A 24,740-nucleotide genomic window follows, 5' to 3' on the forward strand; every position below is an offset into this window, starting at 1 on the left:
CTTTTCCTGAATCCCTTCCTCCAACATACACAGATGAATCTGACATTAATCATTCTGGCTACTAGTAAGCAATCAATCACTGAGGTAAGTGCAACTTCAGACCTCAAGCATCAAAGCAAGGTCACCAAGAGGTAGCAGAGACCCTGAAAAGCATTAACATACTCAAACACAGTAACACTCCCAATCCACCGATGTCTTTCCGAATGAAATATCATTACCCTTCACCTCACCATCCATTTGGGCTGACATGTCTTTAGTATATATTACCTAGTTTCTGAATTGCTCAACTCCTGCAGGGAGGCTGCAGGCTTATCCTCAGGAATGGTGAAAAGTTCACGGTATTACAAAATAAGAAATAAAATACAATATAATAATAGCAGAAAAAAATGCCACAACTGTAGGAGACTACGCAAAAATACATTTCTAATTCTGATCATGAAGTTTGAAGGCCTGAACAGGCCCAATTTTACTTGAAAGGGTTCTAGAAGCTGTAGCAGCATAGAAAAATTTAAGTTAAAATAGACTCCGTGATATGAGCCTCTGAGTGGTCAGACTTCCATAACTTCCCTGAGGTGTCTAGTATCAAGGTGAGGTCAGCAAGAGGTAGCAGAACAACCGTGGAGGTGCTAATCCTTTTCACATATAAGAACAAGCCCATCCCTGGCAATTGAAGGCATCCCTTGCTACTCAAAGTTCAAGGAACAAATTCTTCAGTCTTAAATCTCACTAGAAGGTGAATGTTTCTGATTTAGCCTCAACCTTCCATTTGATTATTATATTTGTAGCTATGTAGAAGGAGCAAGTGTAAAGCAGAAAGAATCAGAAGACAACTATCTGACATATCTGATAGATACCAGTGGATCTCTGCTTTTCTGTAGAGAGAAAATAAGTCTTCTTTCATAGGGAAAAAAAAAATCCTGCAGAGGCTGTTCTCTATTGCAGCACTGCTATTATTTTAGAATTTAAGAGATAAGATGAATACAGATAACTCACTATAACAGATTCAACAACTATTTCACAATTATGTTGGAATGCCTTGTACAAGGAGTTCGCAAAAGTCCAAAACATTTACAGGAAGCATTATCCCTGAAGACTGCACAGTTGTACATAGTAAGCCACCCAAGGCACCTGGCATCTCTTCTGTCCTACAACAGAGCAACGTTGTGAACAGGTATTGGATTCATGTCAGTCACCACACAGGCTGCCCCACCTGCCAAATCTAATACCTGCTTGATCTAGATCCAGTCTGGTTTTTCTCTTCCCTACTTCTGATGTTATCAAGCACAACCACAACATCTTAGAAATTATTTAAATGCCTCTGTTGGTATGACTGAAAGAATTCTGGTTTAAGAAAAAAAATCCGAAGCACTCTTAATTCAAAGCCTTATTTTCGGAGTCCTTAAAGGAACATGACTACTTGAAAAGCTATTTTATCTTATTAAAACAAGTAGTGTATATACTTTACCATTATATAAAATTCCAAGTATAAAAGGGAATGATTGCACACGTAGCACTACAAAAAGTCAAGGTATGAGTAAAGTTTGGATGTTCATTTTCCCAATTTAATTGTCACAGCTGAAGAGACTAACAGGCCAGATTATCAACTGTCAGCAGATACACCTACTAGGAAATTTCTGAGATTTCCTGTATACAAGGCATACTGAAAATATATATTTTGAGAAGTGAAAGATGTAAGTAATTCTGAATAATGTAATAAGAGGACTGCAGAAAACAGATGGATCATTCTCAACATACAAAAAACAAGTTAATTTGTTGAGAAGCTGGGTCATACACAGGACACCATCCTCTTGGACTGCATCTCTGTTCCTTTTCCCATCACTTCAATTTCATAAGCTCCTTTTTCACCTCTTTCAGCAGCATGTGAAAAACAATCTAATAAACTCCTTCCTATGTGTAATTGTACTTCTTATGAAGTTTCCCACAGTAGCTTCCACTTCTCTCAACACCAGCATGACACTTTGTACCTATAAGCTTCACCAAGAAGATAAGGAAACGTGACAGGCCATCACAGGAACATCCACTGCTTCAACAGATATTGTTAGATAGATATTGTTTTACAATTAGATGTTGATTTACAGCTCAAATTCAGCCAAAGTTTTTTTTAAGTCACTTTTTTTCTTGGGACACACAAAGTTCAGGCCCAAAGACCTCCTGGTTTTCCACAGTCTGACCTGAACAGTTGCAATTTTTTGCTCTCGTTGTGCAGCAAAAATAGAGGTTCAGGACTCATGCTAGCATGTTTAATTAGGCACAATACTATGCATCTTTTCCAAGCTATAAAATCACTGAAAATTACATTTTCCAAGATCCTCCTACGTTGTCACTAAATAAACACCATGGGTAAAGTTCTTTTTCTTTCTCTACTATCCTATATCTGAAAGAACTCGGTACATCCTCTTCTTCAAATTCACCCTTGCATCAGGCACCCACAACCTTTCTTTGCTGTGCCTCAGAGTACTGCAGGGTTTATCCATAAAAGGAGAAAAAAGCACGTCTTGACATCCAGTAGGAAAAAAATCAACAAAAATCCTGGAACAGTGGAAGAATACTAGGGGTATTAGAGCATGTTCCCAGTTACTAGAAATGCAGGGCTACAGACAAATACTAAGGCTACAGGCATGTTTCCTATTATCAGATAGAGCAGATCGTCACAATCCTTTTTCAATTTCCAGTTATCCACAGAACAGCTGAGAAGATATATAGATAGTGAGTCCCTACTGTGTCTTAACAAGGATAAGGAAAGGAATAATTCAATTCTAGAGGTAGCAAAGATGCATTAGTAACAGGACAGGCTTAAATATCCAAAACCTGAAGGCACTACCACGGGGTGCAGTTTCACGTAATATTAAACTGTGTGTAGGTGTTGCTGCTGAAAAGGGTTCCCACCCTCTTTGCTCCAACTGTCCAACCATGGACTTCCATTGTTTCTCTCATCACATCTAAATCATCAGGCAGCCACATGACAAGCCAATCCAAAGGAAAATAAAAACCACAACCTACCACAACTCACTTTTTCACATAAGCTTCAGAAACCTAAGATTCCTATAAAAATAAATAAAATGGTACATGTTACAGTTATATGCAGTTATTTACTAAATATATAACTTAATGTTATTTTCAACAGAATATTTTCAAATATCATGTCTTATTTCATCTCTACACTATTTTGTCTTTCCAAAAAGGATTGCTAAACAACAGGAAAGAGATGCTGGTTTAGCAATCTTATGCCAACAATACACACAATATGAGATAGAAACTGACATTTGCCTTTTTAGGCCTTATTACTGAATTCCAAATCATCAGAGATGAGAGATATTTCTACTAATATACTGAGCAAATAACTCTGTAAGTAATAAGCAAGTATTATATCAAACTTTTCAGTTTACCTGTAACAAGGCCTGCAGTTGCTACTTCCAGTCCTGAGTGTAACAAAGCCCAAAATACTACTGCATTTATTGTCAAATTAACTACCAAGCTTGTAAGTTATGCAAAGAACAGCTTCTCCTACTCCATCCAGAGAATGCAAAGAAAAGCTTGGGCTAGGAAGTAAATCTGGCAAATTCTAAGGAATTCTGGTTAGTCATTTAATTCAAGCCTGTTCTTTCCAAGTGGGAAAAGGATGCCAAGTAGGCAATATTTACAGGTTAAAACAATGGAAGTACTAAAGATGTCACTGCCACAACCAAACAGTCACATCTGCCACTCATTCAGGAACAATATTAAAATACTTAATTAGGAATAAAAAGACAAAGTCATAGTGTGACAATACTGTTGACAGACTACATACCATCCCATAGTGGAGAAGCAGCTAAAAAATGAAGTTTATCTGACGGAGAGTCTGAAACTTAGAATAAATGCTGTGAGCTTTAAAAATCTGAACCTCAAATGCCAGCTAGATTTTTTTTCCCCCCTCTCTTCAAAATGCATGCAGTTATACCAAAGGAATAAAACTGAACAAAAAAAACCAAAGCAACAAGGGAAAGTGCAAGGAACCACCAGCTATCTCTTCTCTTTCTTAGTCTTATTGTGACTAAGCATGGTAACAATTCTGGAATCATAATACTAGTAATTTTACGCTTACAAGGATTTACTTTGGCAAACAAATAAAGTAGTAACAAGCTTCTATACACTAGATATAGAACCATACTGCCTTAAAATAAATTACAGAATACCCAACAAAAATATTTGAGCTTTTTTTTTTTTTTTGCCATATTCACTTTCCAAAACAAAATACCTTGTAAAAAGCAATGACTGGTATAAACACAACTCAAATGGCATGCATAAATACACTTTAAAAAAAAAATAAATAGAGAAACAAAACAAAATAATGTTTATCTGTAGCAAACAGTCCCCTCTCTCAAAGCTACCAATTTTCTCCAGGAAAAAAAAAAAAAAAAAACAACAAACAAACAAACAAAAAAACCAACAAAACACACAAGCCTTTTAGTTTTAGTAGATATTCACTCGCACAGATTCCACCAAGCAAGTTCTTAAGGATAGAAAAATTACATGTAAGGCTAACTCTCAAAGTACACTAACTTATTCAATATTGCATCATCCTACAACACACATAAGAATCCCAAGAATAACAACGCTGCATGCCATAATACAACTCTGACTTCTGATTGCTCAGAGGCATCTCTTCTGACACTTCCAAAGTCCTAAGAGATCTGAGTCTACTTTAGATTAACCATCACATCGCACACTAAAAACGTAAATGTTTATTACATAAGTTTAGATTTCCCTAATGTAATTGAATCCTATTGCTTCTAAATTATGTAATATTTCTCTGAAATTAGGCACTGTAATAAACACGCAGACAGGCAGATGACCTATTTTAATTTCCAAAGGCTCAGACTTCCTGGACCTCCACAAATAAAATTTAAAGTTTGATAGCTATACTAGTGCTGTCCTTGCAGAAAACACCTTTAATGGCAATACTCATGCATATTTTTCCATTGAGAAAGAAAATCAGTACACGTAATTTCTCTCTCAAGTAACAGTGCTTTTCACTGCCGCAAAGCAGAGGCAGTGAAATAAATAAAATCAGTACGTGACATCTTGTCAAAGAAAGCTCAACTCCACAGAACACATTCTCAAAAATAGAAATCTAAGAGGAAAATTATGATCAATGGAACAAAGCTATTGAGTTACATAATGATACAGGTTCAGTTACAGATACAACAAAACCTTCTACCTACATTTAGAGATGTGGCCATGTATTCAATGTAATCACCATGGTACCTAAAATCCCAGGGAAACAACACTGACATACATTATTTGGACACGGATTCTTCCATTCTGTAATTCCAGTCCAGTCTGAAAATGAGTTGATACGTTTTTGAAACTAAACACATGCTTTTTTACAAGATCTGGATTTAAAGTATAGTTATCGTTCTTTTTATTGAAATTGCTACAATGAAATTAAGAGCAAATGGGCCATTACATTTACAAAATATTTTGACAGCTGACTATTTGGTATAATCAGCATGATCTTACTTCTAATCATCTACGTCTATGAAAAGACTACGTGCAAAGCTAATTTTCTATACAATTATTTCATGCAACTATTACGAATTTAAGCAAAAAAGTAAAATGACTGTTCAAACTGCAATCAAAAGAAGTACATGCTCAGGAAATATGAAGAGCTTTATATACAAAAATACACACTGAAGTCAAATAACCTTTTGTCACTACAAGGTAAGACTGCTAGGAAGAGACACAGAGTCCAGCATAATCCATTACAGCATCAACCATAATGGATTACATGTAGCAGTTTTACGAGAAGTACTTTTCCTAATGATGATTTCCTGACAAGGCCAAGTTAACATCACCAAAGTATTTCTGACGTGTTCCTTCCGTTTAGTATCATCTATTAAGCACATACTCAATTACTCCCACTTCCCTATGCTAGCTGAGATTCCTACTTAATTCTTCCCAACCAGACTAATTGCATCAAGCTGCTTTAAAAGAGTATTTACAATTAATTTTTGTCCCTGTCCTTGTAAGATAATTGTTTTACAGAAATGAACATCTGAAGGAGTCTAGATCTTGAGGCAGCAAAATAAACTGCCTCAAGAAGATCAGAAAAATAACATTTAAGAAAACTACAGCAGACCTCAAAACTAAAGAGCATGTCAGTGAGAGCAGAGAAGGCATTTTAAAGGCAGCAGTGATAGTTGAAGGCCTTATTTCAGTGTGAAACTGATGAGATGAACCAGGATGATACCAGCAACTGAATCAAGACATAAGATTTATAGGCAAGAAAGAAAAAAAAACGTACATCAATCTGACCCGAAGAAAATTTTTTTAGCACTTTAAAGCCAGGAATCAGTGTAATCTTTCACATATGAAGAACTCTGCTCAGGAATTTAGAAAGACTCTCTATAGCAGTTCAGACTCCCATCCTTCTCCACTCATTTTCCCAGTGTGCCCAGACTGACACACCAAAGGAAAGGGGAAACAATAGCCCAATCTTACTTCAGGCACTGTGTCTTAGCAGAGCTGCAACTGCTAGAAGCATGTTGAAATAAATGAGAGCTATCCTGTCCTTTCTACAACTGATTCAGGAAAAAGAATTAACATCGGATTTCAAGTAATTCTAGGAATACCAGAGTCCCAATTTATCTGACCACAGCCAACATGAATTTTAGTTCTCGTTACAATGCAAAGTCTGTAACAGCTTTGTTTTCCTATTAGGTAGCATGAGCCATACATACACAGAAGAACACAAGTATTTAGTTATTTGGTTCGAAGAGAAAGGGCACTGGAAGGAGAAGAAAGAAGACAGAAATTAACTGTCTCCCTACACACTGATGACAAAGGTTTTCTAAGTCTTTAAGAAAGCTTTTCAGTGATGTATTTTTATCTCCTCAAGACCAAGCCAACAAAAGTTCACCTCTTCCCCTCTAAGATATTCCAGAACCTAGTAAAAGCCCCTGACACGTAACTGCATCTTATTTACATAATTTGCCTTATTTCAATTCCCAGTCAGGGTTATTCTGTTATAATTGTGCTTACAAATGAGAAAAGGAAAAAAAGAAAGAATCCATAGCTTACAACCAAGCAAAAAGAAGTATTTTAAAACAATATGTCCAAACCACAGAGGTTTTAAAGGCAGAACCAACACTGTCTGAATTCTATGAAAAGAAAAACAAAACAAAAAAAACCCCAACAAAACCAAACCACAAAATCTTCAACCCATTTAAACCAGCTGCCATAGCTATCTTGAAAGAGACATCTTAACTGAGTGCCTGTGTGTGGTTGTATTCTACCCAAGAACAAACTGCTACCCAAAATTACTACCATTATTTCCGCAGCAGAAAAATAGGAAGAAATAGGCTAAGCTCTACCACAGTTATAACAAGAGGGTGGAAAAGGGAAGGCAGTATACAACTTAATTAAACCTTCACTCATTCAGGAATAAAACTGTGACAACTGTAATACAAATGAAGGCCACCCCTCTTCCTGAATGAAGATATAAAAAAATGGAATTTAAATAAGCTTTTTTTGTTATGTATTGCCTACGCACATTTGCTTCCCTCAACTTTTACATTCTTAGTTTATTTCTTAATCTTTCTCAGTGCCAGCTTGCACACAGACTCCTGTTAATTACCACTGTCTCTAGCCGTCTTAATGAAACATTGCATATGATGTGGTTTTAAGAATTACTGGTGTCCCAAGTACTCCGACCACAATCAACACGAATTTTGGTTCCAGTTCAGTTTCCTATTAGGTAGCAAGGGCCTTTTGTACACAGAATAGACATACTAGTTACTTGTTTCTGAGAGGGCATTGGAAGGGGAGGAAAGAAGAGATAAATTAACTGAGTCACAAACACCCTATGAAGAGAAACTGAGGTTCGACTCAAAATGACAAGACAAATCTTAGGAAGCACTGACATGATACAGCTCATGTTGACCTAACAGCTTGCAGCCACTGGAAGAGGCAGGTTACTCATTCTCTCCCAAGCAAGCACTCCTATTCCTCTTCCCTGCAATGGCTCTGGTACTTGTCTGGTTAGAAGGCAATCTGTTTTCACTTGCTTATCTGACAGAAACTAACCTGGCCAGTTTTTTGCCTGTTTACCAAGTTATTTTACAGCACAGCCAGACACCTATCAGAGCCAATCCATGAGGGAGTGGGACTATGTAACCTGGAGAGAGGGATACAAGAAGTAGGACTGCCCCTTCTGGCAACACAAGTCAGTAGACCCAGTCAGGCCTAGCGTTCAACTTCACCCTTTATTATTCACTAATACTCAGAACTACACTGATCTAACAAAAACTGCCAATAGCTTACCAATTAGATTGAAGGGAACACCCCGCCCTGCATCTGGAAAACCTCCTAGAATTTAATCATATACCCTGCACAACATCAAAAAAGACCTTCCTAAATCCAAGAGATGCATACACTGGCACTAGGACGCTGTAAGTGAACCAAGGTGTTTTAGACAGCACAGCATTAAAGATGGTCTTCGTCTGACTACCTTTAGGTATCCCAATCCTTCTTTGATGAAGTGTTCATTTTTATCAGTTCCTTGAGACTTCCTTGCTCCAGCTGCAAGAGTAGCTGAGGCAAGTACCAGGCAGATGTATGGCTTCACGCCACTACCAATATGTTATTTGCCTACAAAACATTCTTTCCAGTAATTCACTGAAATACATCAGTAACTCTAACAGATCAGAAAAACAATTAAGCCAAACAGTTTGAAAGCTGCATTTCTAAACCACATCAAACACAGCTTTCCATAAAGCAGGAAAAGATCAGAACGACAAATTTTCAGGTAGATTTTTACCTCCTAGTTTGAAAGAAACACGATAACCATTCCAAAGTGCTCTTAATAAAAGAAGTATCACTTTATGCCAGCTTTTAGGGAAACAAGATAATGTTTAGGGGTTATTTTTTAGAGACTGAAGAGAAAAAAACTCACTAATGGTTCTCACATGCTTACTCACAGCAGTTTCTGAATTCCAGAATTACCTACACCAAGTCTCACAAAAAAACCTATTATAATATTCTTATGTAACAAGCGTCTCTTTAATATTAGATATTAGGCCAACCACCTCTTTTAGGCAATCTGCACTGTATATTAAAAGCAGGTTTTAATTCATTTGGGAATTTGTTGGTTTGTCTTCAGCAGTTCCATTTTCCTTCTCAACAGCTAGCAGTGTTGACTGGTCCTCATCAGTGAAGGGCATGGACTGCAGCCTCCTACAGAGAGAGTACTAGCTGGTTATTCCGGTTGCCTAATAAAGATGAGCTGTTTAGAAAGATCAGGTTGCCTAATAAAGATGAGCCGTTTAAAAAGACCATGAAGCATGACAAGTACTATCAGTACTGTGTTATTTTATGCAATGCACAGTCTGTAAAGCTTTCAACATCCTGAGTAATAATACTGTCAGTAGACACCATCAGATCTGTCTTGTTCTCAAGCACAGTGATAAAAAAAGGTTTGGAGGTGAACAGTAACGAACCCACAATGGCTTCCTAGCCTGAAGGGATTGATTAGGAATCTAATGATTGTTTTTAAACTGTGCCCCTTCATTGGAAAATTATGTCAGGCATGATTTGAAAATGTGACTTTCTGCTAACAACATTACACAATACCCTTTCTGTCTCCCATGTTCTAGCAACAGTAACCAGTATTAGCACAACCTTAAGACTCCACTGCTGCAAATCCCTTGTTGCTGGGTTAGTATACGACTGATTTGCTGCTTTTACAGACTGCAGCAACAGCAAACTTGGCTTCAGCCTGCTTTACACACCTTTGAATTGGCTCCTTATCACTTAACTGGCTTAAAAAATTCTGAACCAGATTGGTTTTAAAGACCTGGAGTCTCCTACTAAGTAGCCTTAACACTCACAGTAGCATTCAGTCTCTGTAGCTGTACCTGAAACGGATCTTTTACTGTCTTCAAAATTCAATTCACTAACTAGTTCTCCTTTAAGAAAAAAAAAAAAGTCAAAGACATTTTTAAACTCCTCTGCTTCTCAACTGTGTAATTCCTCCTCCTGCCTACAATATTTTTCAGATATTGCTAAGAACTTTTCAGTAAGCAGAATAATTTCTGCATCTTTTAACTACAACATAAAATAATACATGATGCTCCTGTAGCTTTGAAATACCTTACTTTTATAAGGCAAATAGACTTGCAGTCAATAGCAAGTAGAGACAGATGCTTCATTTTTGAAGAAATCTGAGAGCAAACTGGCTCATCATCTCTAGCTCACCATCTTCATTTCAAACGCAGATGGAGTAGCTGATTACATTAACTTCTATTTAAGCTATGATATAAACAAACTGTTTCAGATACACAGATAATGAGTTTAAATATCAGATGTTACATTGGCTGGCTGGCAGAGCAGTAAGTAGAATAAGCTCCTTCAATCAACTAGATAATGCCCATAATTTAGAGATCTTTATTGGATTCTCAGCTGCTTATAGAGGTCCAGAGGGGCATATACTACCAAAACTGCATCCATACAGTCCATGACATACCAATAAGTTACTTTTACACATTATGCCATCTACAGAAATCTAACTATTCAATCCTCTTCAGATGGAATTAATGAAGCACAGTAATTTTCAGACCACGTGGAACCTTCAAATAGTGCAGAACAAAGCTAAATAGAGTTTGGGGGCTGAATTACATCAGCACTAAGTTTGAATTTTATCTGCATCAACTACTTTTACTCTGGATATAATATGACATACTGATTTTAATCTAAAACTCTAAAAAATTCAGATCCAAGTTACCAAAACCAGCTCTACTGTAAGCTATCTAGAGTCATCTAAATTATTTGCAAAAGCACAAAGCCACATCTTTTATTCTAGATTTTACACACAAACACTCTTGGAGATAATCTTTATTTCACAGTCTGTGCTGCTCAGCTCCACAGCTTTTAGATGGGGAAAAAAAATGTATTTTATCCATGTATCACTCTAGTGTATATATATATATATATCTATATATCTATATATATCTCTTACAGTGCCTTCTGCTTCAGAGTGGGCAAAAGACCAATAACATTTGAACGAGAATGCTCAAAGAAATGCACAAAGAAAGTATGATGCAGGAAGCAGAAGACCTACTGCAAAAGGTCCCCTGGAACTGAGTACAGATATTTACCATTGCTGTAAAAATTACAGGAGACTTTATGGTTCACTTATTGTGAAAAACAAAATTAATTATTCCAGATAAAATTTCTGACTCAAATTTTGCCTAATGCTTCTATGAGAAAAGACAGGAAGTTTGCCAAGGAGCAACACGTCCAAGTGTTTTATTTTGTGTGTCAATACTACAAGAAGCGATTATATGAAAATGTTTTGATATAAAATACATAAATTATGTCTTTGCAATTCAAGAATGAAAGTACACATTATTACAGCTCTTGGGCTCTGTCTGCAAGGGTAATCTGCACCATTACATGCTGGAGGCCAACTGGCTGGAATGCAGCTCTGCAAGAGGAAGACCTCATAGCCCTGGTAGACAAGCAGCTGCTCATTACCCAGCAGTGCAACCTCATGGCAAAGGCAGCCAACAGCCTTCTGGACTGCCTCAGGAAAAGCACTGACAAAAGGTCGAGGGAGGTGATCCATCCCCTCTACTCAGCATGGGTGACGCCACACCTGGAGTGCTGGGTCCAGTTCTGGGTTCCCCAGCAGAAGAAACATGGACATACTGGAGCAAGTCCATCTTAGCACCACTGAGATTATTAAGGGACTCAAGCATCCTTCAGATGAGGGGAGGCTGAGCACTGTGACCCTTCCGCCTGGAGATAAGGGGGATCTTATCAGTGTGTGTAAATATCAGTGTGCATATATTCCCCTGATGGGAAGGGAGTGGTGACAGACTTTGTTCAGTAGTGCCCAGTGAGAGAACAAAAAGCAGTAGCCACAGCATATGAAATCTATCTGAACACAAGGGGGGGGGGGAATGTATGTATTTTATGTATTTAATTTTTAGCTGCTACAGTGGTCAAACATTGGAAGAGGTTACCCAGAGAGGTTGCAGGGTCTCCAGCTATGGAGATACTCAGAACCCAACTGGACACAGTTCTGAGCAGCCTGATCTACTTGACCCTGCTTGAGCAGGGAGGGTGGATTAGATGATCTTAAGAGATCCCTTCCAATCTCAGTACTTCTCTGGTTCTGTGAAATTTATTTATTAAATCAAAATTTTCTAAATTAATTTGGGTCTACCACTACACTGTTATAAATCTAGTTTAAACCAAAAGTAAGACTACCAGAGGACTTTTGTTCCACATCAGTTGATACTAAGTGGATTAGTTAAAATAGCAAGTACAACAGGATGCAGCCTTGGAATGAACAGTTTTAAGGAATGACTACTTTCAAATCCAGAGTAGAGAAGAATGAGGGAGAAACTGCAAGAACACAGAAGGAAAAAAAAAAAAAAAGAAGATACATCTATATAAGAGTATTAGGACAATATCCAAATAAGACTGCTGGCCCCTAAAGCTTACCTAAAACTCAGAAGACAGACAGCTAACCATAGAGGTACCTATACTCACCTGGCACCTCATCACTTGACCTGAAAATTACAAAAGCACCATCTTCTGCTCATCCTGTGCACCCAGACAGCATGCGCCACATTCCCTGGCATCTAAGCCAGAAGGCAAGCACAGCTGCTATATTTTCAAAGTACCAACACTAAAAAAACAGTCATGAAGGGAGAAGTTATTTTGTTTTTCCAAGTGAGATGGCAGCAGTGCTTATTCAGGTTGTTCAAGCCCACACATCTCAAGGGAACATTCACCTCCAGGTTACTTTTTATGTAAAGATAATCTTTATCTCTCCCACTTACGGCCTCTTACTCTGCAGAAAAGAATCCCAGAACTGCAGGCTCAGAACAGAATGTAACATGACCCAAACAATCTACTGGTAGGGCACTCACACATCGACAAGATTATCTCGAGTTCTGGTCCCTGCTCCTGACATTCGTGAATAAATACATACAGTAAGCATGCATTACAGCACAACCTTTTGCAGGTCTTAAGACATACTAACAGTCTTCTGATTTAATAGTGCTTCCTACCAGAACACAACAGTCTATCATCTGACTATGAATGCACCTGTTTTCCTTAAAAAAAAAAAAAAAAAAAGCAGAATTGTCCATTTCTCTAATATTTAAATTTGCCTAAAAAATGACTCATACCTGCCAGTCTTTCGGAGTACAAGTAACACTTAACAGTTTTATGGTTTGAAAGCAATAGCAACGTTTTGCTTTTCCTTACAACCTCTACTAACATAATCCAAAAGTGCCAGAAAGGTTTTCCTTTAATAATTAGCAAAAAGTTATAAATACTTCACATGTAAAGGACTGTTTTCCACAAGTGTTTCCTAAAGATTTAGAGGTCAATGATCTCTAAAGAGTCTTAATGAGTTCAGTAATTCACTGAGACGTATTAAGCCATTTTCTTACAATTCGATTAAAGAAGTTTATTTATCAGGTTTGTTTGTATTACGTAACACTGGCTATGAAACTAACGAAAAATACTAAGATAAAATAATCAAGCTATCTGAAGAGTGAGAATTCCCCTACCTTACAATATAACTTGTAGTACATCAATTTAAATACCCAGAGTCAGCTTTCTTTAAAAAGGCAGTTTTTACTTTTAGCAATTCAAACCATAGAATTCAAACTGTGTATTTATCTTCAGAAAATGCAAGAATTAACATTGGACTTGATGCAGCTGATTTAGGTTAGATTCCATTCAGAGAAAGATACAGAAAGTTACATTTTAAATTTAAATTAATGTTGATCATCACTCCTTACTTTCTGCACACCATATAGTAGATTCCATCAAATCAAACACTCAACCATGCATCTGTATCAGCATCGGCAAGCTTACTGGCTGCGTTAGAACTTGGATCTTCCACACTTCAGACTGATTGGTCATCGCAGCAGATATTTTAGCACAGAGGCTTTTTTCACTCACAAATTAATGTTCAAATTTAAAACTCCAGACTCTTGCAGTACAAGTTAATATTCTCCAAGTATCCTTTGTTCTGATAGCCATTTCCTTCTGCATTGTCTTTGTTTTCCTGTCCTCTCTCCATCCAGCTTTTTACCTAGAGGACTGTCTCTTCTTCACTATGCTGCTTACTCCCTTTTTAGGGACCCCATGAGAACAGAAAAATCTCCTAATCTCAGTTCTGATTTTTCAGACACTTGAAAACTAGAAGTCTCGTTCAGTCGCTTTGTGTCTGGTACAGAGTTTTGAAAAGGAAGTATCTGCCTCACTCCCAGCCTCTTAGCATACAGCCAGTAAGTTTCCAATATAGTCAGTAAGTTTTTCAATAATGATCAAAAGATTTACAGTTTTTCTTCAAAACACATATGAGGGTATACATGATGCTGGCAAGCACATTAAGGGATAGAGAACGTTTCCTATCAGCTGCTTTGTTCCAAAGTATCATGGTGCACAAAATTCACAGAAAGCTGGTGAACTTCTTAGAGGCTCAGAGCAATGCATTCATTCACACTGGAAAGAGACCTACCCAGCTTCCTCAGGTTGAAATTATAAGAAAGAGAATTTTACTATACTGTGTTAACCAATAATCAAGTACATAACCACATTTACCTGTTATTTCTGACTCCAAATTCCCCATTAGCTGTACAAAAAAAACCCCACAACAAAACAACAGAAAAACAGACTATTCAAAACATTTACTAACATGTTATAAAAAGCATATTATATTTTACTAGTGTTGCCCTGAGATGGTGTGGAAAACTGCCTTCAAGCTGCTATACGGTCCACAAGCAACTGCCTGGGAATTTTCCACGGAGTTTGCAGTGGGAACTGACATCACATCCTGCAGGGATGCATTCACTTCCATTCTCAGCACACATGTGCTGAGAGCAGTAAGGAATGCACTGCAATTCACTCTTAATTACATGATGTAAATGAACCAGTGCCTGTTTCATGTAAGTTTAGTCCAGACAAACAAGATGTTTGCTCAAAATAATTTCACTGGTCATCCAACCATACTTGAAGGCTAAAGCTTTATTTTCCCATGGTTTATTACTTTGTCATGATTTTGTCTCATTTCCTTGTCCCCCCCTCTTCACATATCACTGTTTAAGACTGTATAGCATCAAAGAAAAAAAAAGAGAATTAGATGCAGTGCTACCCTATGAAAGACAAAGATCCAGCCAATTAAGATAGAGATGTACATTGGCATTCACATGCTGGGGGGCAAAGAAAAAAGTACAAGAGCACTAACATGCAATAAACAAACAGGATTGTAGAGATATCTCAGATCTATCTCTAAATATAAGGAATCCACTTTTGGGAAAAGACCGCTTCTATGTGAGGTATCTTTGTAAGAAACAGGTAACGGTACCTCACGTTAACAGGTCAAGCACTGGCACCAACAGGGATACCTTCCTTTCACCAATATACAAGACTCTGATCTCTCTTATAGTACTAAGTCTATTCAGTATCCAGTAACAGAACTAACTTGGAAGCAGGGTTTGTGGTTTTTTCATTAGCCAATAAAGCTATTTCCACACTCAAATAAGGGCCAGAAAATAGAATGCACAGTACGTTCTTATTAGCAGTGACAGCCAAGACACCAATTCCAAAAACAAAATTAGAATTTGCCCTTACTGGTAAAATATAAAAGCCAAGAGGTAACATTGGCAGAAGCACTTCAGAGTTACAGCTTCGCTTCAGAAAATTCTGATCTACTCAAACGATACTCTCAACTCTGGTTCCTACCTAAACACTTCTTACTGGAGTTTCATGATGCTTCAAGCACAAGACAGCTGACCAGGCTGGAAGCATAAGCTACAGACAAGGCATTTGCTTTCACTCAGTTAAGACACTTTTCATCCAGGATGCTGGTCCAAGCACTCAATACTACAGCTGCCCCGTTCATTCTTCACAAGAACAGCATTCTAAACTACTTCTCCCATATATATCATTACATGAGAACAGCACATTTTACTGCAGCATTAAGAGATTCAAAGTGATGCCCCCAGAGGTCCTAGCAATTCACACAGGAGGGCTCAGCATCAGAGGCAGCAAGTTGCTGCTCACCTTTGCATCACACTGATGTGTCCTCCAGGCAGACAAATACTGTGGTCAGAACTTAACTTGATATTTAAGAGACTATGTGTGAACACCATTTTTGATAACATCTTTTTGGTCCTATCTTAGATAAGCAACAGAGCACAAATACCTAGACAGCATGTTTAGGCTTGAGGCTGTGGTATATCAACAAAGCACACCGTCATGAAATAAAAAGGGAAAACACACTATCCTGGTAGACAGACTGGCAACATTTGCCTGGGCACAACATCACATTAGCACGGCTATCTTGCGTTTGGTAGTGTTCCAAACCTGCTCCATACGGCACTCCGCAGCTCACAGATCTACCCATCAGTACCCCTGAACACAGTATGTTAAGTTGCAGTGCCTCATTTCACTTCCACTTGTTCTTGACACTGAGTTTTGTATGTCAACAGCATGATGTAATCCTTTAGCAAAAAGATACAAATACTTCTGTTATTTGAAACAAAACTAAAAAATCAGTATCTTGGGCATGCTAACTAGAAGTTTTGTAAGTACTATTGGGTAATAAGACATAGCAATTTCTTTGGTTGCTCTTCATTTACCCAATTTGGTCTGTGTTTATTGGCCCTCAAACATCAGTATCCCAAAAGGAAAATGTCAGTCTGTTCAGAAAATAGTGCCTGATAAGTGGTAAGAATGACAGATCAATCCTATATCCACAATAACAAAGACTTCATTTCTCAGAAAGTCACCTTTCCTTGCACTCATTTTCATGAATAGTGCTTTAAGAGCCTTTAAGTGAATAAAGCATTAATGTAAATGGAACAAACACAATTAAATTTATGAAACTAATTTCCCAGGCTTAGCTGCAATGTCAGCTGACAGTTTCAAATGAAAATAAATAGACTTCATACCACAATATATTAAAAATTTAGAACAGTCATCCTCACTCCAGTTGGCTTTTAAGACAGAATGATGTGGGAGCGTTTTTAAAAAAGCTTTCTTGCTTTTGTGGCAAACATCAGCATTTATGCCTGCCTGAGCAACAATGAACTCAGTATTTCCAAAAAGAAAGACCAGTTTTAAAGTCTGCTTCAGTTAATGCTGAAGTAATGGAGAAACCAGTATTAAATATTAATTCCATTCAAAAGCAGAATTGACCTGAGGAGATGTAACTAGCCACATAAATCCACATTACCACCATATAACAGACATCTCAAGACTATTCATACTCCATAGATTGTTAGTTCTGTGTATTCATGAGCTAATGTTACAATACATTAGAAAGGACTGACAAATGAAAAATAGCTTAGCTATTTTAAAAGCTGTATATTTCATTAAAGTATCTTTCCTACGTTGCTAATAAAGCAATAGCAATGTTCTTAATTGAATTTTCATACTTCAGCAATGAGACAAATGTAAAACTTGATTATGTGTCTGTTTTTAAAGCACGCACATTGTACCTATGAAAGTCTTCACTGATTACTGAAGTGTTGTTCTGAGACAATGGTATTTTAAGATGATGTAGGGAAAGTACAAATATTTACATGGAGAGTATGAGTTCATCTTCAACGCATGCAAGCTGTCATGTAAACAGAATGGAGACACTGTATCACAGGATCTTTCAAAAGAGGATACAGAAAGCACACAGAGAGTAAGAAATCTGCTAATGAATATGAAAACTGTCCACAAAAAGAAGCTAGAAACCACAAATGAAGAATGAAAACAAAATTAAAGTGATTTTATCCACTGGCCGTTAACAGCGATATTCCACTGTAAGGCTCAATCCATTTTATTGCCACAGTGTTGCCATAAGAGAACTTAGCATTATAAACAGATCAAGATAAGTTTAAAATAAAAGGAATATATTTCACCCTCTGCACTGTAGCACCTAGCAGATATATACAGAAATTAAGTGTATCAAGCAGCAGCCCCCCCCCCCGACTTCTCTTACCTCTGAAGTTTGTAGATATAAAAGTCACAAAACAGAGCCTTCTGAAAACATTTAATTCTTCAGTCAAATCAAACATGTATTAAATATAACAAAAGGAAAATAAGACACTGAAGTGCTATGTAAGCATCAACAAATCACATTTTGGAATACAAAATCATCATAAATTAACTAGCTAATAAAAAATTCACTATTAGTCAGTTAAATTATATGTAAGTACTTCCAGCACCTTCATTTGCACAGTCAAGAATGGCCAAAAAAACCCCAATGGTACCAAAAATGTTGATACAGATCAACTGTAACATTAAAAAAAAAATTAAAGGTAGTGTTTAAATCACTAATTCTGAACCTTTGTCTCTTAAGTAACACTGAACAGGCAATAATTAATTTGTACTTTAGAAATTAGAACTATTATCATTTAACAATTGTTTAGAAACTCACTAGAATCTTGTTGCACTTCTAATTAAAAAAACTGAATTATGTACCCTTCAGTGCTCTTACAGATCTCTGCTGGACAATACTTTTTTTCCCCCCCTTGTCCTAGTCATTATGTCTGAATGCATACTCTATAAACATCTACTATGTTTTATTCCAGAACATCAAGTGAAAAAAATTTACCAAATTACAGATCTAAAGGAAAGAAGTGTTAACTTTCAAAGTACATACTTCAAATAAAGCTAGTTTTTCAAAAAAACTGTAAAGAACAAACCTTGTACATATAATTTTACATGTTATTACACAGTTTCAAAAATTTGAATACTTAGTACTCTGTAGTGCTTATTATGGTAGAATAAATCTACTTTAATATGTATTAATAAGTCTTCCCACTTCATGGATGGGAACCGAGGCGGGGGGGGGGGGAAGGCTTTCCCAAATGAAGAACATAAAAGGATTGGAAACAGACACACAATTACACAAGTGCTTGTCTGGCATCTTTATTATTATTAGTTTCTTCTTAGTTTAACCAAAACTGTTTCAGCTTTTGTATTGTTAGAAGAGCTGAAGTCACTTGAAATCACTTGATCCTTCCACAGAGGACACACAACTCATTGGACTTAAGCTGAGGCTTCCACCTTACCTCTGAGGAAACAAGGCTAAACCAAAGAAAAGTAAGGTTAACGAACACATTAACTTTCCCTGGAGGTCTAAAACAATTCCCTGACATACATGCTACAGTAAGAATTTAAGGCTTATACATTATAAAAGCCATAAAGTGAGCTCAAGAGTCTCTGGTGCCAGACCAAAGCTCTAGTGACCAGAGAAGGATCTGTCGATTCAGTTCAGGCCCCCGAACGTTTATAATTACAAGGCCTTAATTTTCTGTAAACAAGAGGTCTGCACCAGAAGGCATTTAACAATTTCTCTTTGCAGTCTGCACTTTTCTTGACATGAGCATCACCATACCTTGTCCTCAAAGACCCTTTAAGACAGATGCAGGAGCTTCACCTGGCTCTGCAAACAGATGATGCTCTGGGGTTGCACTATTGCCCTGGAAATGCCCTGCTTGCTACAGACCCCACTAGACAGGCAGATTAGTCTGGGCTGAGGCCATCAGATTCAAAGCAGAATCACATATGGTGACTGAGACAAAAACAAGGTTCCACAAAACTGGGTGAGCCACTGATCCCAAAGTGGGCAAACCCCCTGTCTCTTCCCACCATCATCTTCTGCAACACAGTCCTCACCAGTGTTTTGCAACAGTCTGGGGCTCATCCTACCCCTTGATGAGCCTGTTGAGCTCAGTAACCCAACAAAAGAATGGGTTTTGTCAGTTTTCTGGGCAGAGATGATTTACCAAACAATCAGACAAGCAGTGACGCAGCAAAAAAGAAATTATAGTATCATGCAGTCAAGGAGTGGGACAGCCTCTTTCAGCAGCAAAGAGTTGGCTAAGTCCATCATGCAGAACCTCATGTATAAAACTCCAAAACAAAGAACCAATTCAGGAAAAGTAGTCACTCTAGCATGTGCATTTCCTTCTTTTCTTAAGGAGAAAGCCTGCCTTCAGAGTACAAACGAACGCATTAAGAAGGACCTGTACCACGTAACCTAACAGCTGCAAGAGGGAACCTTGATTTTGAAATTGAGATCGGATTAAAGAGTGATTGAGAAATTTTACTTTTCTTCAGAGACCAAATGAAGACATGTTCAAATATACACAATATCAGAAAAACTATGTTCCGCATGAACTTAGCTCAGATGTAATTTTGGCCCCGAAATTTTTTTCCATATTTGAGAAAAAAGCCTCAAGGCATCTGCAATTTAAATAATCATCCTCAAAACGTACATGAATCACCTTTCTTTTCAAATGATGTTATTAAATGTTTTTTAATAATGACAAAGCTGTTAAAAACATCAAACACTTAATGGCAAAGTTCTACATACCATCAATGAGTTGCTCTAGGAAAGGAAAAAAAAAGTTAATTCATTCAAGGCTACACAGAATACAGAATTAAACCTGAGAGCAGCAGCTATCAGTTTAAAAACAATTCCATATAAATTTAATCCATTTGATTTTGACTTGCGCAGAAGTACACACATACGCTACATACAGATTAGTGCTGTATTTCCTTTACTGTCCTCTAACCTGCTGAAATGAAATGCTGATTTCTGTAAACTTAAAAGTTTATAAAAGAAAAAGGATTTATGGCTTCTAAATTTAAGTTTCATTTAAACAAAACACCAAAGATGGGAGCTGAGCAAAGCTGGATGGGCCATTTTTCTTTCTCAGTCTTTAGGGGGAGATGCCAAAGTTGACACCATTATGAAATTCTAGGAAAAGTTAGCAGTTTTGAACCAAGAAAGGATGTTTTCCCTTCCTATTCCCCACTGCTCTGGCTCTAGAGAATAAAACATTTCCTTTGTTTCAAAAAAATAATTTTTTAATGTAAAAGAACCACATTAGAAGTGTTACATTCATTTTAAAAGGCAGAGAACATTACTGTAAGTGACATTCACACATTTGGTAACTTCTAGTGTGTCTCAATGACAAATAGGGTAAGAAGTTCACTGCATGTGTGTTGACAAACGAAACATTTATTGGAAAAGTGCTACAGAGAAAACTTTATAGGGGGACCTGCATTTTTAATTCTCAGTTTGCCTGGTTTCTCCATGCTCCTTTACAACCAGTACAGTACCAGTGCAGCTTTACAAAGCAAACAGCCTTAAAAAGCTAACTCTATGATCATTTACTCCTGAAGTATTACAGACATTGTGTTGTGCAGACAAAAACTGAATTATGTCCTTAAACTTAAGTTTGTTCCGACCTGTCTAAAATCTAGCCTACAAGAGTAAGTGACATCTGTGCAACGCACATAAATCTAGTTGAGTACAGGTATCACGGACAGATAAAGGGATGAAAATTTCAAGCTGACAATAGACAGGATTTCTGCAAACTCCACAAACATATTCCAAGAATGGAGCTGACTGCAAGATTGGTTTAAAAACAGATATTCTGTGCGTAAGGTTACATGTATCACAGTAAAAAACACAAGTGAGAAAAGATGACAGTATGTAGTTACCCTAATAACTGAGGTAGAGCATCAAAACATGAAGGGAGACAGAAGTATCATGCTACAATACATATCATTTGAAGATGAAACCAAGAACTTAAATAGGTGTCAAGAGCTACTGAGCAGATTCAAGAAAAAGTTGAACATTTAGAGCAGCATAAAGGAGTTTTTCTGCTGCATTCTAGCTGGAGTATGTCCTAGACAAAGCCAGAAAGGAGGAAGCAGCTTAATGGGATATTTTCATTTAAAGATGATAAAAAGACCAGGAAAACACAAAAATTGTCTGAAATACAAATAGATTTGCTCATCTGAAAGATTTGACAGTTTGTCACATCTAAGTCTCTAGTCTCTCCACACCCGCAAGCCACTCAAGGGGTGAAGCCTAGAACACCAGACACACGTTACGCTCTTTTGTTCAGCAAGAGGTAATTACACAAGACTGTGGCCGGATGTTAGGCCCAGTCATAGGGTAACTAAAACCCAGAATGTAGGTTCACGACTTTGTGAGGCATGTCAAAACACTTGTTTTACACAAATATTTACCAGAAGTAATAAAATGCGTATTTGAGAATATTCATATATCGATAACAGTAAACCAATACACAATCATTTGAAGACAGTGCAAGAATAATATCCCCCCCCAAAAAATCACACTAAATTTAAACGGACTAGTACCAATCTGTCAGAACAGATTTTGTACTGCCTCCAGTATATTGCTAAGGCACTCTCTTGACTATACACAGGAAGGCAGCAAAGAGTCCATAATCCAATAATATGTGGTAGGTATCATGCTAGTGCACCACAGCCTGAAGTAAGCATGGGTTTATACGTTTCTTAACACGAAGTCACATCAATCCCACCTCACAGGCTGGAGGAATAAAAAAAAAAAAAAGAAAATCAAGATAGCAGGAAACCAAGAATTTAATCAAAACTTCAAGATTTCAGAGTGCATGTTTTCTTTCACAAGCTATGTAACAGTCTTCAGATACTCTTAGACCAAAGCTTCAGACGATGTCTGCACCTTTACTGCAAGCAGTGACCAAGTTTTGATGAACTTCTATTAAGCTACTTTGTAATCCAAAAAAGCTGTGGTGCATCCAGCTTCAAACAGTACTGGCAAGAATAGTAGCAGCCTAGTTAAAAATATTAATGAGGGGTTGTTTTAAAATGTATGACCGTTATGCTTTGCCCGTTTTTACAGTTTACAAAGCCCTTTTCATAGTTTCTATTATACTGTGGTTTGAGTCGAGGTAAATCCTTACACAAAGAACATATCAACTCAACATGTGTACAAGTCAACATCTGAAACACTGAAAGCCTTCCTTTCATCCTAAAAGGTGGCAAGGAAACACCCATGTGTAATAATTGCTGTTAAGTAACACCTAGATACGCAACCTACTCTTAGCCGGCGTTTTGCCGTTGAGAGGAAAAAGGAAAACATAAAGAAAAAGAAAAAAAAAAGAAACCAAAACCCCACACAGACATCGCTTCTCCGCTCGCCAGCGCCGAGGGCAAGAGATGAAAGGCGAAGGCGGCCGGCGCGCTGCCGCCCGGCACCTCTCCCCGACGGGCAGCCCAGCCCGGCGCAGCGCTTTGTTCAGCGCCCGGTTGCGCCGCCGGGGGCACAGCCCCGGGGCGGGCACGGCTTCCCGGGCAACTTGGGGTCCCGGCAGAGCACGGGGCCCTGGCAGCAGCCGGCTCGGCTCTGCCCGGCTCGGCTCGGCGGGGCGGCCCGGCCGGGCCCGGCGGGGCTCTGCCGCCCCGCGCCGGCAGAGGGCGAGGCAGCCGCCGCGCCGGGAGCCTGTTTTTGTTACGGGGGTATTTAAATGTCCTGCTGTCAATCACGAGGCACTTCCTACACCGCCGCCGGTCCCGGCCCGCACGCCGGCGCCGGGGCTCCCCACATAATGGGGGCGGCAACTCGGGGCCCCGCAGCCCCACGCCCGGCCGAGCCGCTTGAGCCGCGGGCCCCAACTTGCTCCTTTGTTTAACTGCCCGTGAATCCCCACCGCCACCTCCTCCTCCTCCTCCTCCTTCTCCTGCTCGCAGCCGGCAGGCTGCCGCCGGGCCTTTATTATCACACGCGCGTCTCGCAAAACACACGCGAGTCGGCGGCGGCCGCTCGGGACCGGGCTGGAAACGTCAAAGCGGGGCGAGGAGCGCGGCGACCATCCTCCGCCCCCCCCGCCCGCCCCAAACAAAACGCGTGGCGAGCCAGGAGCCCCGGCCCGGCCGGGAGAGAGCCCCGGCACCCTGCGCCGTGCCCCCTCTGCACTTCTCCGCGAAGAGACCGCCCTGTCCCGGGAGAGACCCCCCGGGGGAACGGGGCGGGGGGGGCAGGGGGGGCGGCTGAAGACGACACACGACGCCTCCCCAAAGCCGGCACAACTTTAGGGGGGCGCCGGCCCCGCCAGTGAAGCCGCCGGCCCGGGAGCACCGCATCTGTTGCTCTTTCATAACCGGCCTCGCCTCGCCTGGCCCGGCCGCCCCCTCGCAAGCGAGGACCCATGTGCCCAGGGACGGCAGCCCTCGCCGGCACCGGCCACTGCCACCGCCGCGGGGGGGAGCCGGAGCGGACAGGAGCCCGCTCCCCCCCACCCCGGCCCCCGTGCTGCCGCCGCGCAGCCATTGTCCCCCCCAGCCGTTACCGAGGGCGGCGGGGGGGGGGGGGGCGGGTGACTGCCGTCGCCTGTGCCCGGTGGCCGGCCTGACCCCGCGGCTCCCCCCACCGCGCCGCGCGGTCCCTGCCGCCTACCTGCCGTGGAACCAGTCCTTGCAGATGTCGCACTCGATCATGAAGCGGTTCACGTCGTAGGGCTCCCGGCACACGCAGTACACGGGGGTCGCGGCGGCCGCCGCCGCCGCCGCTCCGGCCATCTTTAAAGAACTCCCTGACTGAGGCGCCCGCCCGCTCCGCCTCCCCCTCCCTCCACCGCGGCCGGCGGCACCAATAACAACAGCGCGCGTGCCAGCCGCGCGCGCCCCGCCGCCGGCCAGCACGGGCGGGCGGCGCGGGAGCGAGCGGACAACAGCGCGCGGGGGCGCGCGCACGTGCGTCACCCGGCCCCCGCGGAGGCGGGAGGAGGAGCGGGGGGGGGGGGGCGCCGGCCCTCCCCGCGCACCGACCGTCCCCGCCGCGCCTGCGCCCCGCACAACGACACACACACACACACACACAGACACACACACACACACCCCGGCTGGAACGGAGC

At 40.0% G+C, this 24,740-nt stretch overlaps 1 protein-coding gene across 2 annotated transcripts in view; it reads right to left on the reverse strand.

The window, feature by feature from the left end:
* Nucleotides 1-24,529, reverse strand: part of KDM7A (lysine demethylase 7A) — a 70,514-nt gene extending 45,985 nt beyond the window's left edge. For both annotated transcript variants that reach the window (XM_074901997.1, XM_074901996.1), the window contains exon 1: nt 24,284-24,529. In XM_074901997.1, coding sequence (XP_074758098.1) covers nt 24,284-24,405 — 122 coding nt within the window. In that variant the 5' untranslated portion in view covers nt 24,406-24,529. The remainder of the gene's footprint in view (nt 1-24,283) is intronic.
* Between the last annotated feature and the right edge of the window lie 211 nt (nt 24,530-24,740).

Source organism: Athene noctua, chromosome 3, assembly GCF_965140245.1.
Source record: "Athene noctua chromosome 3, bAthNoc1.hap1.1, whole genome shotgun sequence".
NCBI classification, from domain to species: domain Eukaryota; kingdom Metazoa; phylum Chordata; class Aves; order Strigiformes; family Strigidae; genus Athene; species Athene noctua.